The following is a 17,092-nucleotide window of genomic DNA, read 5'->3' on the forward strand; positions in this document are numbered from 1 at the left end:
ATCCCAAAACAATAATAATATTAAAACTTAATATTTTAAACTTCAAAATAAAACACAAAATTCTCATCTCACCCCCAAACTTACCCTTAATAGTACTGCCGACTCAGAGAGAGAGAGAAATTCATTAGGAAAAAACCGAAACAGAAAAACAAAAACAAAAACAAAAAATAAAAAATAAAAAACAAAAAAACATAGAGAGATGATGTCTATTTATTTCCATGCTGTGGGTTTTTTATGGTAAAAGAAATTGAAGAGTTTTAGAGAGAGACATTTTAGGATTTTGTCGAAGTAGTATAATAAGAAGAGTAATCTTATATGTAATTATTGAGTGCGTAATTATCGTAAAGTTATTTTAAAAAAGAATAAAGTATATTATTAAAAATATAATTTTTTTTATGTGAGTCTCATATTTATTCATTTTTTTTAAGTGATTGCATGACGCTTACGTACTCATGACTGCAACTATCATTTATCTAATCAAAATATGTTTGGAGGCCTTTGGTTGCGTACCCCCTTAATTAAAATTTGGCAAAAAATCGTGAAAACCAACATAGATTAGATTGCATTTGAGTAGTGAGATATTTTCAAATATTTTATGAATATTAATAAAAAAGTAATAAAAAAATAATTATAGAATATTAAATAATAATAAAAATATATGAAAAATAATAATAAAATAATAAATAATAGTGAGATATTTGAGATATTCTCAATACTCAAATTTTGCTACTGCTGTAGCAATCCCAAATGATTGTTTTAATCAATGACAAATGTAAACTATTGTAGTGGCCTCTCATAAGTGACTAGAATTCGTTTAGTTTCTCAATTCCTCTAAACTTATCATTATAACTTTTTTAAATTTCAACACAAAATATAATAAACAATTCAACAAATCTCAAAATAATAATAATATTAAAAAATAATATTCTAACAATATTTTATCATTTCAATTTAACTCAACTCAACATCCAAACGCAGCCTCAATATAAATTGAGAGCCAAGACAAATGTTTGAAATAAGGCATTTTATAGTCGAGTAGTACTAGATACAGTTATGCATTGTGCAAGCGTCGTGCATTTCTTTTTAAAAAAGTGAGTAAATATGGAATTCACATAAAAAAAATTACAAAAAATTTATGTGCAGTCACTTTTGCGTATTCATTGTGCACTCTACTAATGTGATTGATTCGTCACTTTTTTTAATATAAAATAACTATTTTGACCAATTATATAGTGGAGTAGAGTGCACAAAAAGTACACAAAAGTAATTGTATGTACCATAACTCAAAAAATTAATATTTTAATGGTAAGCTCTACTTTTTTTCAAAAAGAGTGTAACTTTTGCACAACCCATGATTATATCTAACATCTTTATATAATTATAATAAAATGAGATACATCATGTTAAATATAATATATTTAAAAATTATTTAAAATTAACATTTCCGCCTCTATAGGATGCAAAATTATAATCAAATTTTCTATATAAGAGTTATTAAGATATTATTTTTAATAGATAGTATGATTTATTCATATTAGGCATTGAAGCCAACTGTTATGAGAGATTTCAATAACATTCTACAAGCAATTTTTGCATTTCGTAAATATACATATCAATGCTTCAATGGGAGTATTAGTTTAATTATAAAAATATATTTAAACCATAAAGATTATAATCTATGCCATGTTTTAGAAAATTTTTAAGATGAAGACAATCTTTTTTATACACCATATTTTAAAAATTTTGGAAAATATTATTCATATTATATCACGCGGCTCTCCTCATTTATTATAATCTCAAACATTAACTATACTCCCATGCACTATGGATGGAATATTAAGAAAAATGGGTGTATTTAATACAACACTAGTTCGTGTTTTTTTTTTTTTTAAGTTGCAAGGACCATTTTTTGGAGCAAAGTATGAAATGAACCTGTTCTTTGTGGATTTGTTTTTCCTTCTAAAAGAACTCATAATATATTTATGTGGACTTGGTTGACCTTTGCATTTAGGAGGCCTCATCAAGGGCTTAGGGCATGTTTGGCTAATGAAATGAGATGAAAAATTGTGAGAATTATGTGAATAATAATAAAATAGTTTATAAATAGTAGTAAAATAGTTTGAATTAAGATGTTTTATTGAGTTTTGAAAAAAAAAAACAAAACAAGTTGATTAAAAATATTAAGTAAAAAAAAAATTGAATATTATTATTCTTTTAAAAATTGAATTTTTTTTTATATTTTATTTGAAAATTCGAGAAAGTTGTATATGATTTTGTGTTTAGATAATTATTGAGTAATTATTAGATGAAAAAATTAAAAATTAAAAATTATTTTATATTTAAGTAATATTTGAAAAAAAAATTATAACAAATTTTAAGATGAATTGCTCTTTTTGTCACTCATTTCCTCTTTTTGTTGTACTCGCTCTTGTAGTCCAACGAACACCAAGCTCCTCCAACATCCTTCGATTCCCTCTCTCTCTCTCTCTCTCAATCCATGTATACATTTTGTTTTTGGACGTTTTCTATTGTTAATTTCCCTAGTTGAATGGTTGATTTGTTAACGTTCCATATATTATCGAAGGAGAGATTGCACTAGCTTATTGGTTTTAATTTCTTTAACCATTTAAATGAATAGCAACACATACGTTTGCGAATTGCTAGGGGATGTTTGGGAAATAAAATAAGATGAAAATTTTAATGAATGATAGTAAAATAGTTTGTTAATAATAGTAAGATAATTTAAGTTGTTTTATAAAATTTTGTAAAATGAACGTTAAAAGATTAAATAAAAAATATTATAAAGTTAAAATATTGTTAAAATTTAATTTTTTAAATATTATTTTTATTTTAGAATTTAAAAAAATTTAAAATATTTTTTATTTGATAATTTAAAAAAATGATAATGATTAATTTAAAAAAATTATAATAAATTAAGAATTAATTTAAAATATTTATAATTAAATGATGTTTAAGAAGGAAATGAACTTCATAACTATTTCTAAACATTCCGTGGTACGTAATTGCAGTTTTGCTCTTGTGCAGTGCAGGACATGCATCACGGCACTTTGAGAAGATTGTGGAAATAGAAAGATACACAGAGAAGAGCATGGATTTAAGGTCTTGTTTGTTTTTAGAGATGAGATGAGATTAAAGTTAAAAAATTAAATAAAATATTGTTAGAGTATATTTTTTAATATTATTTTTATTTTAAGATTTGAAAAAATTGAATTGTTTATTTTATTTTTTATTAGAAGTTGAAAAAATTATAATGATGAGATGAAATATTTTTTCAAAACAAACGAGGCTAAGTGTTTGGCACTTTGGGGACATGTGATCGGGACATGGAGTTTATGGCTATCATTATTATGATTATTATTTTTATCTTAAATCTCAAGCTCTAATTATTAAGAGTTGGTTTGATTATATAAAATTAAATTAAATTATTTTATTTTATATAATTATTATAATTTTTTTAAATTTTTATATAAAATATAATCAATAATTTAATTTTTTAAATTTTAAAATAAAAATAATATTATAATAATATTTTATTAAACTTTCAACAAAATATCTCATCCCATCTCATATGAATTGCCTAACTAAATGAGATCCAAAGCTTTGTTTAGATTAAAAAATCATCTAAACATATTTTATTTTATTTTATTATTATAATTTTATCAAAATTTTAGATAAAATATAATAAATAATTTAAATTTTTTAAATTTTAAAATAAAAATAAAAATGAAAATAATAAATTTTATTTTAATAATATTTTATTTCACTCCATCTCTCCTCTCAACTCAACTTCCAAATCTCGTCTAAACAAATTTTACAGACAACGTTAACCAAACAAAGTTTAGAACTGAGAAGCACCGGCAGACAAGCCCACGCATCTTTTTCAAGACAAAAGGACAAACCCATGCATCTTTTATATTTACTTGATTTAAATGTAATAAATTGGCCTACGCTTCCATCTGGGGAGGGGAAGGTGGTGCAGTGCTGCTCAATTTACTCACTGTCCACTGTCTCCAATGGATCTCGGTGCTCCACACCTTTTCTTCTTATAAACACCCCACCCTCTCTCTCTCTCTCTCTCTCTCTCTCATATTCCAAGCCCGTTTCGTTTCCTCGTCTTGATCTTTATGTCATTGCCAAAAAGTTTCGTTTCCCATCCTCTTTCGGCTCCGATCGGGTCCTGCATTGCCCGACCTACCTCAAATCTGATCTTTTCATTTTTAGTACCCGCTTACGTCCCTGAGTCGGTGTGTTCTTCGGCTATTGTGATCCACGGTGTCATGTTATGGATTGCTTTTTCGTTGAATGCTTTTTTGATTGACTGAGATGAATCCACTTTGCTGCATTGCTCCGGTTTCCATCGATCGGGACCCGGCTAACCCGATCCTTGAGAAGTCTCCGGGTCAGTGCCAGTTAGGGCTCGGCGCGTCGATTAACTCCGTGAACAACCCGAAAACCGGTCTCTCGGCTCAGGTTTCGTCGACCGGGACTGACTCTGACAAAGTTTCGGCCGCAGCGAACCAGGATTTCGAAGATGCAGTCGTCGAAGCGAGGGACTCGAAAGCGTATGGGGGCGTGAGTGGCAGCGTGGCCGGGATACTGTACAAGTGGGTGAACTACGGGAAGGGATGGAGGTCGAGGTGGTTCGTGCTCGAAGACGGTGTGATCTCGTACTATAAGATTCACGGCCCGGACAAGATTCTAATGAACCCGGCAAGAGAGAAAGGCGGTAGGGTGATCGGCGAGGACTCTCTGAGGTATATGAGGAAGGCTAATTGGAGTAGCAACCGGCTCGGCTCGTCGGCCAAGCAGTGCAAGCCTTTTGGCGAAGTGCATTTGAAGGTTTATATTCTGATACGAAATGCATATTTAACTCCGTTTATATTCTGATACGATTTGATTAGTCGTGGCTCAACTGTTTGTTTACTTTTTTTTTTTAATACAAAGGGCGGGGGATTTTAAATCCAGATTTTCAAAACGAGGACATATCCCATCAGACCATCACGCTTCTGTCAACTGTTTGTTTAACTTAAAAGTGAAGTTAGTTTTACTATAATTGGTGTTGAATTTATTTGAAGTGAAGGCAAGCTGGACAAGGCTCTGGTTAGACTGGTTGGTTTGACTCATTTTGCAGGCAATTTTTAGAGTTGAAAGCATAGGCTATTGAATGATTTAGGTTAACGGTATTGGGAGATGAGTAAAATTTGAAGTTCATTAAAAAATCAAATATGGTGTATGCATGTTGGGCGTACATATTGCAGCAGAGCCCAGCCCTCCATGATACATAGGCTCAAACAGGTTTTTTTTTTCCTGCAAAAATACTTAGGCTCATAACAGTTGCTTGCACAATAATTGGCACATAAAGTAAACATGGAAGCTGCTAGTATCTCACACAGAATGAGGGGATTATTTCCTGAAGCAATCAGGCATGTAGACCACTGAAAAGAAGACTAATAAATTTGTGAACCACTCTTTGCAAGAGAAGACGAGGGAGGAACTGCTTTGCAGTGGAAAGAACCCTTCTGTGGATATAGAACAATTTTTAGTAACCAACAGTGTACACTGCATGTACGAAGATGAACATGCAACTGCATTTTCATTTACATATTCAACTTTTAGTATTGAAATTAAAATTTGTTTCCAAGCATGTCCAATTCAAAGCAAGAAAACTGAAGTAGACAATGTTTTCAGGAAGCTTATATGTCCATGCTACCCGCCGTGAACCCTAGTTCTACTTTCTGGGGATAACAGGGATGCAAAACACAGGGAGAGAAGCTTATACCTTCTGAAAAGATCTCTCTGTAGTACAATTTCTACTACCAAATTGATTAGTAAGATGCTGATGAATGCTACAGTTTGTCATATCTTTCGTTAAGCGAACATGGTAGCGGATTTCCTTTCCAAGGAAGGTGAAAAGGGTCAGAATTTGGATTTTATTGGTGAGGAGTTTAGAGAGAGATGGTTTTGTGGCCTGGTTCAAACGGATAAATGGGGTATTCCCTATATTAGGCATTAAAAATAAAAAATAAAAATTTAGGAAGAATGTATTTTTTGTTTTTAGGATTTGATCCTGGTTGGTTGGGCATTTGGGGTTTTATTTGTTATCCCCAAGTGTCGAGATGTTTCAATGGTATTCCTCCGTCATAAGTGAGGGGTTTTTTCTAATAAAAATGGGGTGGGGTCACTTGCTGACCTCTTCTAAAAAAAAATAAAAATAAAATTATGTCCCTTGGTTATGGTGTCGATATGTGCAATCTATGCAAGTTTGGGAGATTATAGTGTCATGCGTGAGGGCCTCTTACGGACTAGTTCTGTATTTATCCTTTCAAGTTCAATTCAGTAAGTGCTAAGTGTACCAAAGAAAAGTAGACTCAACCATGTATTCTCCCAACCTGCAGTTGAAAATTAAAGTTGAATGTCCTCATCCGTAGCTCCAAATGGTTCTTGCTCTATTTAATTATTATCTCTCAACCATATTTTCCTTTGTTTTATCAGTTGGTGAAGTTATATAAGTTTGCTTTGCAGGTTTCTTCAATCCGTGCAAGCAAATCAGACGATAAAAGGCTTTCCATTTTTACAGGAACAAAAACACTTCATTTGTGGTGTGTATCTACGTTGGACAGATCTGCATGGATTGAGGCACTGCTGGCTGCTAAAGATCTATTTCCTAGAGTGTTGACTGGCAATGATTTTGCCTCTACTGAAGATGTAGTTGTTTCAACAGAGAAACTCCGTTTACGAATGCTGCAGGAAGGCATTGGCGAAGCAGTCATCAAAGATTGTGAATCAATCATGCTATTAGAACTCTCTGAGTTGAAAAGCCAGTTGAAGGCTCTTCAACATAAACATGTAATGTTGTTGGACTCATTGAGACAACTGGAGGTACTTGTCTTGCTTCCATTTCTCCATCCTAGCACATTATACTCTGGTAAACAGTCTTTAAAATGTGAGGATGACAATCATGCCATGGTTCTGTGGGGATGCGCTGGCAAGTTACCGCCCACGTTCTGAATGTTTTCCCGGTATTCTACCTTATTTATGGACTTAACATGTTGTACATCTTAGTACTTCTTGGCAACTTGTGTGGCACGAAGCAAGTTCCTGGGTTTGATGTACATGCAAGATAGTTGATGCAAAACTTCAAAACCACAAGAACCTTATTCATAACCTTTTTAGCTTTCTCTATTTTATTCCCTTTGAGCTTTTTTAACCTCAGCCATGCTCGGTATATGGAAGCTTGTTATATTGCGGTGACCAAATATTTTTTAAATTTGTTAGTAAATAGCTTTATAGAAGGTAGGGCTGTAGATGAGCAGCATAACGTTTAGTTTGACTTCCTCACCTGCTGACTCAAGAGTGTGATTTCCTTGGGAATGTCCTCACCTGCTGACTCAGAGTGTGATCTCCTTGGGAATGACATCTGTTGATAAATGTCTTATGAGATCGTAAGGCTATACACAAAATTCTTGCACTGTACTTGACAGTGCAGTTTATTTTTCTCGGTTAAGTTTCTGTGAATATATTGTGACAAAAAACTTAATAGTTTGAGGAATCATTTCTTCCTCTAAAATTTGTTTTGCAGACTGATAAAATAGAGCTGGAAACTACTGTAGTGGATGAAACAAAGGAACGTGAGTCATACGGACAAGGGAATAGGCGATTTAGTGGTTAGTCCTGCTTCTATGGTAATAGTGTTTTGTAAAATATATATTCCTTAAACTTGGACTGACGTGGTATACAAAAGTTTATTAAGAAGTGTATAGGGGTGTACTCTTTGGATAAATATGAGTGCATGAACATTCCGGCTATGAAATGGATAACAAGTTTAGTTCCTGATCTTTTACAGTAGTCTGCATTTTAAGTACCTCTAGTTAACTGCACGACGCTCTTAAATCTTAGAAATATGTCCTTGTTGGCCTTTAATGTAACTCATTGAACTGGAACAAGAACCATGAGGCTCGTAAATCTTAGAAATATTTTTTGATGGTAAACGAAAAATTTATTGATAAATGATAAATAGGTCCAAAAGTACACGGGACTTATACAGGAGAAAGCACCTAACTAAGTATTAAAAACAGATGAAGATACAAGAAAATCGTGAAGACAGCCCATTGAAATCTATAACTATTGCCCGTAAAAAAAGAGGTATTGATGAAGAGGTTTCTAAGTTCATCTAGAGACCGTTCTTGATCTTCAAAATTTCGATAATTTCTCTCTTTCTCCAAATACACCACAGTAAGTATATTGGAACCATCTTCCACACTACTCTTAGGAAAGTATCCTTGCATTACTTATAAAAAAAAGTATCCTTGCTGTCACTTAACGTAGCTCATTGAACTGCAGCACTATATGTTTTTGGGCAGATTCTTTTATGTATTCCTAGGCTGTCGAACCTGGCATTCATACTAGATTTTCCTCAACATGAGATTGCTCCAAAAGTTTCTTTCCTATAGTTTCCTGTATTAAAATTGTGGGAAAGTACACTGTACACACTCCTACTACTAAGGGTTTTGCACTTTTCACCTTAAACTAACAAACCTAACAAATTGCACCCTCAAAGTCAAACTACTAAAAACTGACATTTTACTCTCTTATTTAGTTCTGGCTGGTAAGATGGATGGAAAATATATGACATTATCTTGAAGTTTGAATCTTAATAGAGATTGCTAAGTGTCTGGTTTTTGTAGTTTGAGGATACAATGAGTCACTTTTAGTAGTTTAGGGTGGAAAGGGGTTTGAGGGGTGAAAAATGTATTTATCCCTAAAATTATATATAACATATACTTACATAAATACACAAGCATGTGCGCTCGCACACACATTTATATGCATTTAGTTTTACATGCTACTCATCTCTTATCTTCATTTCATGTTACAGATTTCTATTCTGTCATGTCAGAGGGCAGTGCAACAGACTCTTGTGCTGATAATGAGAGTCAAGATGGTGTAGATGTTGAAATGGATGAAGATGATGGAACATATTTTGATACAAATGATTTTTCATCTTCAGACGCTTTAAGAAGTGCTTCGTATAGGAGTAGGGAAACACTGGGAAATGCTTGTATGGTCAATAGAGATTCTTTTTCTTCTGAACGTTTGTGTGGAATTGAGAAGGTGATCAAGGTAGTTGAATATCCTTATGTCAAAAGAAGGAAAAATTTGCCAGAACCAAAGGAGAAAGAGAAGCCCATGGGCTTGTGGTCGATTATTAAGGATAATATTGGAAAGGACCTTTCTGGAGTTTGTCTTCCTGTATATTTTAATGAACCACTGTCTTCATTGCAAAAGTGCTTTGAAGATCTGGAGTATTCTTACTTGGTTGATCGAGCGCTGGAATGGGGAAAGCAGGTCATGTCCTCACCTGTACTTTCTTTTGTCTCAAAGCAGATTTAAAGCATGATGTCCTAGTTGCATTTAAATCCCAGGTAGTTAAGCTGCTAGCTTTAGGCCCCGTTTAGTTTCACAAATGGTCTCAACCCATTTCATCTCATTTCAACATCCAAACGCAAACACTTTTCAATTTCAAATTTTCAAATACCTAATCATTACAACTTTCCCAAACTTCCAAATAAAACATAAAAAACAATTCAACTTTTTAAAATCTCAAACCAAAAATAATATTAAAAAATTATATTCTAACAATATTTTAACCTTATAATATTTTTATTAAACTTTCTCTCTCCTTTCCCAAAACCCCATAAAACATATTAACTCAAACTATCTCACTAATATTCACATATTTTTCATCTCATCTCACATGTGTAATCAAACGAGGCCTTAATGTTATTTATGTAGTACTTGGGCATCTTGGGCATCTTGTATAGAATTGGGCCCCTTCGCTTCCGACTGGAAAGAGACAACCAACTCAAAAGGCTTGTTCTTAATGTGTATACTACTGAAAAGGAAATCCAATTAATGTGAACCTTTATTCATTATTGCTCATCACTCTGATTGGGCAGTTAGGCATGAAATTATATTCTATTTCTTCCTTTTCTAACTGCTATTTATGGTTCATCTAGTTAAAGTTACAATCAATGGTAGGTGTTTATACTTGATACCCACTTTTGCTTCTTCTGTTTTTATTTCTGGAAATAGCTTTATGTACTTTTTGAGAGATGGAATAGAGAACAATTTAATTAACAGGCAAGTGGAATGCTTGTTACAATGAAATTAAGGGACCAGCACATTGTCCAAATGTAATTGTCTGTTCATAATTTGACATAGCGAGTCATTTTATCTAAGGCAACACAATCTCTCTCTCTCTCTCTCTCTCTCTCTCTCTCTCTCTCTCTCTCTCTCTCTACACATGAACACGGACTTCCCCTTTAAGAGACTATTGGAAAACTCATTGTTGGTTTTGTGTTTTTTCAAGTGTGTTTGGTTACATCTTTTTTCAAGAAAGATTGGTTTGATGAAGAATGCTGTAAAGAATAAAAAATTAAAAAAGGAATTCAAAAGTTTAAGGAGTTGAGATTTAATGGTACACTGAAGTGGCCAGAAAACTTTTTTTTCCCACATTTTTCAATCTGTTCTTATCCAAATTGTATCCTGGAATTAATCTGGACTATTTACCTGATGATTTTGTGATTGTTCTGGTTTTGCTTATGTTATGACCAGGTTGATATATGTGTGAGAATTGTGACTTAAAATTTAGGATTTTATGTGGTGCAGGGGAATGACTTGATGAGAATTTTAAACATTGCAGCTTTTGCCATCTCTGGTTATGCATCTACAGAAGGTCGGCAGTGCAAACCCTTCAATCCTCTCCTTGGGGAGACATATGAGGCTGATTACCCAGATAAAGGGCTTCGTTTTTTCTCTGAGAAAGTAATGTTTTTCTTCAAAGTTTTGACCTTTTGTAGTTTTAACACTACCTGCGAGAAATTTTGACGGGTAACTGTGAAGTCATGTCTTCCTTGCCTTCTTGTTCCAACTCATTGAATTTTTTAGTTTTGTTGTGGGTGCTCTACTTTTCTAGACTTTAAAGATTTTTACTCTTTTTCTTCTTCTTGCTAGTTGGGGTGTTTCCTTTTGTATACCACCTGCATACTTGAGTTGCGTCTATCTGAACTTTTTAATAAAATTGCATTACTTATAGAAATAATTGGTGGAGGCCATGTGTTTTAAAAATCACAAACAAAAGTGCTGTCTAACGAGCAGCTCCCACTCAGGTTAGTCACCACCCAGTGATTGTTGCTTGTCATTGTGAGGGAAGAGGATGGAAATTCTGGGCTGATTCTAATCTCAAAGGCAAGTTTTGGGGACGCTCTATTCAGCTTGATCCTGTAGGTATCCTTACTCTGCAGTTTGAGGATGGTGAGACATTTCAGTGGAGCAAGGTTACCACTTCTATATACAATATCATACTAGGTAAAATCTATTTTGACCATTATGGAACCATGCACATTAAGGGAAGTGGCAATTACTCCTGCAAGCTGAAGTTCAAGGAGCAGTCCATCATTGACCGAAATCCACATCAGGTAAGTTTCATAGTTCAAATAAGAGGATAAAACATGCAGTATCAGACACGTCACGCCCTTACACTTTTGTTTGACAGACAAGATGCAGTCTCAGATGCAGCATCTGTGGTTTTTTTTTCCTTTCGTGGTGCTTTGCTTTGCAATGAGATTTCCACTTCAATGTACACATGGAAGGGAAGTGGATGGATTAGTGATTATTACCCTTTCGCTTCCATCCATGAAGTATAATTGTATGCAGATTAAATGAAAACAACCATGAAAGGAAAGAAGCCAAACATGATGCAGTATATATCAGACACAGCATCTTTGGTTTTGTTCGTTCCATGTTACTTTGCTTTTTAACTAGATTTCCACTTCTATGTACTACATGGAAGAGAAATAGAGGATTTGGTGATTATTACCCTTTCTGCTATCATCCCCGTAAAGTATCATTGTGTGCAGATCAAATGTAAATTTAAAAATAACCATAGAAAAAATATGCAGTATGAATATCATAACAGACCAGAATTTTGGTGCTACAGTCCCCCACCCCCTCCCTTGGTGGAAAGAAAAGGCTAACTTCTCATTCAGAAAACTGTTCTGCATTCATGAATCATGCTAACAAAATTCTAAATCCATTGATGAGAAAAGCATTGAAAAATTTAGACCATTTTTCCTATTTCTCTGCTAATCACTAATAAGAATTTATGTCTAATTTCATAAAATTCAGGTCCATGGATTTGTGCAAGACAATAGAACTGGAGAGAAGGTAGCTATGTTGGTTGGGAAGTGGGATGGGGCAATGTATTATGTGCTGGGAGATCCATTTACAAAGCCTGAGGGTTATGATCCAATGACGGAAGCTGTACTCCTGTGGGAAAGAGATAAATATGTTACTAAGACAAGATACAATCTCTCCCCTTTTGCAACATCCTTAAATGAACTGACACCTGGATTATTGGAGAAATTGCCTCCAACTGATTCGAGGCTGAGGCCAGATCAAAGACACGTAGAGAATGGAGACTATGAATTGGCAAATACCGAGAAGCTAAGACTTGAACAGTTACAGAGACAGGTATTCACTTTTTCATCCTATTATGTAATTACCCTTGCGTTCATGTTCAAGTCTAAGGGAATTGGGAATAGCTATGTGATGAAAGATCGAGTTTAGCCTCAGGTCTGGGCCACGTGGATATGTATTTACTAGTTGTGAACTTCTTCCAGCCTTTCACCACTTTCAGATATATTTTTTCATCATTTGTATAATTGCCTACTGGAGTGAACTTCAAATACTTCAAGTTCACAATAGATATCTAAAGTTGTGCTTTTGAGAATCCACTCATTTTAATGCATTGGATTGAAAGCCTCAATTTTTTTGGTAGTCATGATTATCAGGGAATGGAGTCGATGATAAGTGCAATGTATGCAAGTCTTCTTTCATATCTTTCATCATGTGATAAGCACATTTAGCAGCCCCTGTTTTACTTCATGACACAGGCAAGGAAATTGCAGGAGAGAGGGTGGCAGCCAAGATGGTTTCAGAAGGATGAGGATGGTTGCTACCGTTATATGGGTGGATACTGGGAAGCAAAAGAAAAAAAGAACTGGGATGGAATTCCTGATATATTTGGCCAGTGTAATGATTGCCATTCTTGCTATGGAGAAGAGTGAGTTTTACTGTGCACTAAATTATTTTGTTTCCCTCCCTCATTTTCTTATCTTCCCCCTTTTCCTTCATCTGAATGTGAGTTTAGAATAGGTACTGTCAAGTCATAAAGAAGTTCCGCAAAAGTGTAACGCTAGTTTGTTAGGTTTTTTGCGATCTACACCCTTTCTGTTGGTTCATCTATCAAGGGCAGTATTTATGGGAGTGCACTCTTTTCCTTGTAGTTTTTTTAATGGGAACTTGTAGAGACCTCACTAGTCATCTAAGTGGTTAAAATCAATGTTTCTATTTCCGTTTCGTTCCAGCCGGAGTGACCGAAATTTGCCGTGCTGGAACGGTAACTGGCACGGCTTAAGTAGTTGTTCTGTACCGGCTAAAATTGTAGTCATTTCGGCCTGTTCTGGTCCATTCCGGTATTCTGGCCGGAATGGGTGTTCGAGTTCAAAACATTTACGTATGGCATTATCGTAAATGCTTTGAATAGTAAGGGGCACGTTTGTAATTCCTCCACCATTTACTTCTTCCCCTTCCCTTTGGATGGGAACTGAGATCCCTAGTTCCAGTCTTCTGTTTTGGCATTTTGCTCTCTGTCTCTACTCTCTACACTTCGACGACCGATGCCGAAGCCACCTCCACACTCCATGCCGTCAAGCCTCGTGTTGCTCCGTTGAAGCTCGGTCCGCTCGTGTTGATCAATCAGCTCTGTCTCAGCTTGTGTTCCTCCGCCATAGGTCAATGTCCACCTCCACACTCCACTGCCCACTCCACACCCATTTCAATTCGTTATTGCTCGATTTGAGCTGCGACGGAGCAAAGCTGTAAAACTTTTGCATCTTATTTCTCTGCTTTGATATCATATGTGAGTTGGTTGAAGTTAAATAATAGGACATAGGAGCAGGAAACGGACAAGAACTTGCTGAGTTCGTTGAAGTTTCATGGTTGATTTGTGAGTGGAGGCATCGGTTTGCTTACTAAAGTCGGTTGGATTTGGTGAACTATTTTATGGAATCTGATTTTTTTTTGTGGGTTGCTTGCATATGTTCAGCGCACCGAAAAACTGAGGGCCGTTCTTTCCTATGTTGTCTCTTTTATCTAATTTGTTGTCTTGCCTCAGAATATTATTGTTTGATAATTGATCGTCCAAATCAAAGGATGTGTCTATATTTTATATTTGTATGGAATCGGTGTGAATTTAGGAGGCTGTGTTGTATACGATAATGGAGTTTGTGTAGGTGGGGACATAGTGGGATCGGGACTTTGGATATGTATGGTATTACGAGTTTTTCAGATATATATGTTTTTAACATTGTATTGAGAAGTATTATTAAGTTTTTCAAGTATGTATGTTTTTAAGATTTGCATTGATGTTCTTTTACAATATAATTTTTCTTTATATATATACAATTGGTTTTTATAATTTATCTATATGATGACTATTCCGACAAACCAGAACATATTGGTATCGAAATATTCGTTATTTCAAAATTTTGGTTAAAATCCTCAACGATTTTCTTCGGTTCCAGTTGAGATTTTCTCTTTCCTCCTTTCATTATGTATATATATTTTCAGCTCTTTGGGCCCTTTTGGTTGGCACCATTCTGTTGTTGCTACTCACATCACTGATTCTACTTGTTGCCACGCTACATCCATTCCCAGTTCCAATAGTTTAGGGAAGTTCCTCTTTTAACTTTTGGTACATATCTCATAATCATAACCTTATCTACTCGCATATCATAGCCATAACCATTTGGACGTTGAGTTGAGCTCTTTATGAATAGTAATGAGTTGAATTGGTAGAGGAAGTTATGTGAGGCTCATTTAAAATGAATTTAGATGTATTTGAATGTTAAAATAAATTTAATATTATTTATGGGAAGTTGAAAAAGATATGGAGCCTATCAATTATTGGAAAGTTATTGCAACGATTGAATAATTATTTTATTATTTCTCTTACTAATAAATAACATAAATCAAACATTATTTTCCTCCATGCATGTAAAAAAATTACAACAAAATAAAAACAAAATATTCCACCCACTATAAAAACAAAATTTAATTACTCCAAATTTATTAAAATACTTGTTTTTGGGGAGAGATATTTGAAACTCTACGGAGAGGGAGAGAGAGAGAGAACCCCATGGAGAAAGCAAAAACCCTAAACACAGGCTCGCCGCCACCCCTCCCCCCCCCTAGCCGGCGAGTGGCATATCACCACTGCCACAGACAAGGTTGACAGACCCCTCGTCGAGGGCCGTCTGGCGTCGGTCTTCCATCTAACGATCGAAATTTTTTGCAAGAATATCCCTATAACACCAAGACAAGCCGCCACCCATCCCCCACCCTAGCCGACGAGCGGCTTCTCACCATCATCACAGACAAGGTTGACGGACCCCGGCGACCTCATTGAGGGTCGTCCGACGTTGGTCCTCTCTCCGACGACTAGATTTTTTGCAAGATTAAGTTCTAAAGTCGTCTTTCGTTCATGGAGCAACCACGCCCACGGTATGGTTTTAGTTGAAGAGTCAAGGTAACGCCTTCAACCTTCATAACACAGGGCTCAGATCTGTATATTTGCGGCATCTCTTAGTCACCCGCAAGGTAGCAGTACTTGAGTGGGCACAGCTTCAAATATGGTTCTTTCGAGTGGGCACATATCTGCGTTCTACCTTGAGGATGAAGCGGGAGTAGTAGGGAGCAGTGAGATTTGACAATGACAATGAAGCACGATGTGGATTCGTATAAGTTGGAAGGCGAGAGGTGGTTGAAAGTGGAATAAAAAACTTTCGTTTTACGAAAGAGGAAAAAAATAGCTTTCGTATTTTTGAACGTAGCAAAAGGATATCGAAGTTCATGTGTCTAGGGGGGACGATAGCTTTGTGGGTGGCTAAGGGGATTGAGGATTGTTTAGAACTTAACTGTCATGAAGCCTGAAGGTTTCTTCAGAGAGCTAAGGATGGTAATGGAGTTTTTAGTATTCAACATCATGTTAACGCAAGGGACAGTTTTCTGCAGCTATCAGAATTTCGAAATGGAAGAGAAATTGTTTGTTGGTGATTCCGGAGGGTGCAAATGGTATTGGATGGAAAGGTTTTCTGCAGTCCATTCTAAGTGTCACTAAATCCAAAGCCACTACTCAAAGTGGGGAGTTTGTTGATGAAAAAACAGTGGGAAGGCCTTCATCAGTCAAAGGTGCTTCGTACGCAACAGTGTTGAGGTCACTGGCGGGTAGTTCGGTTGAGATCAGTTCAGCGGCAGAAATAAAGGGCAAGGCACTTGTAGGAGACAAAAGACATCAGGTGACATTGAGAGAGCTGGAAGGAGTCTTGTGGGATGTCAAATCTCAATTAAAGGGAGTTATGTAATATGTAAAAGATGTGATGATTAAAGTGGATAAGAGGTTGGACCTAGTTGTGGGTACAAGTGTGCCGGAAAGTGTGCAGGCAAAGGGTGTGTCAACGATAGGGTAGTTGGATGCTGGCATCTTTGTTCATGCCAGTGTCGCTATGCCTTCTGAGGGAGTTGTAGGGTCTCAGGCACCAGTTACAAATGAAGTTGGTACTTCTGTCTAAGTTCATTTTTAGTTGAAGACGGGGGTCCCCCAAGGTCTCGAGTATTTTAGAAGAAATAGTCGAGCCTCTTATAGAAGATGCAAACGGGGTAACAAAAGGTAATGCTTTCCCTATTGAGGAAGCAGTAGGGTCAGACAAAGTGGCACGACAAGGATTGTCGAGGGGTGGAGCAAATACAAGCAATGTTGATAGAAGGGTGGAACCTGTAATTGTAACAGATGGAGGAGATAATGTCGAGAAACCATTTGGCGAGAAGGAAATTATCGCTTTGTCATTGGTGCCTTGTGTGGGGGAGGGTTTAGAATTGTCATTGGTGCCTCGTGTGGATGAAGGTTTAGAGTCGGGTACTGTGACTGGGGATAATGTTGTTCCCCTGATTT

General features: G+C 35.5%; 1 protein-coding gene across 2 annotated transcripts; it reads left to right on the forward strand.

Moving 5' to 3' along the window:
• Window positions 1-3,936: 3,936 nt before the first annotated feature.
• LOC108990814 (oxysterol-binding protein-related protein 1D) lies at window positions 3,937-13,187 on the forward strand. 2 transcript variants are annotated; one of them, XM_018964907.2, is made up of 8 exons: window positions 3,937-4,860; window positions 6,544-6,900; window positions 7,601-7,685; window positions 8,897-9,366; window positions 10,690-10,845; window positions 11,190-11,498; window positions 12,208-12,552; window positions 12,975-13,187. In XM_018964907.2, exons 1-8 carry the CDS (start codon window positions 4,345-4,347, stop codon window positions 13,146-13,148), a joined length of 2,412 nt encoding a protein of 803 aa, XP_018820452.1. In that variant the 5' UTR covers window positions 3,937-4,344; the 3' UTR covers window positions 13,149-13,187. The 2 variants fall into 2 exon arrangements, with proteins under 2 accessions (XP_018820452.1, XP_018820453.1); XM_018964908.2 differs by lacking the exons at window positions 3,937-4,860; window positions 7,601-7,685 and having other exon boundaries at window positions 6,827-6,900.
• Window positions 13,188-17,092: the final 3,905 nt, after the last annotated feature.

The sequence above is a fragment of the Juglans regia genome, chromosome 13, assembly GCF_001411555.2.
Source record: "Juglans regia cultivar Chandler chromosome 13, Walnut 2.0, whole genome shotgun sequence".
NCBI lineage: Eukaryota > Viridiplantae > Streptophyta > Magnoliopsida > Fagales > Juglandaceae > Juglans > Juglans regia.

Excerpts from the sequence above, each read along its gene's own strand:
- LOC108990814 (XM_018964907.2), top strand. The coding sequence starts at position 4,345 with ATGAATCCACTTTGCTGCATTGCTCCGGTTTCCATCGATCGGGACCCG. Across the intron at positions 4,861-6,543 it reads TTGGCGAAGTGCATTTGAAG|GTTTCTTCAATCCGTGCAAG; the intron begins GTTTATATTCTG and ends TTTGCTTTGCAG. Across the intron at positions 6,901-7,600 it reads ACTCATTGAGACAACTGGAG|ACTGATAAAATAGAGCTGGA; the intron begins GTACTTGTCTTG and ends TTTGTTTTGCAG.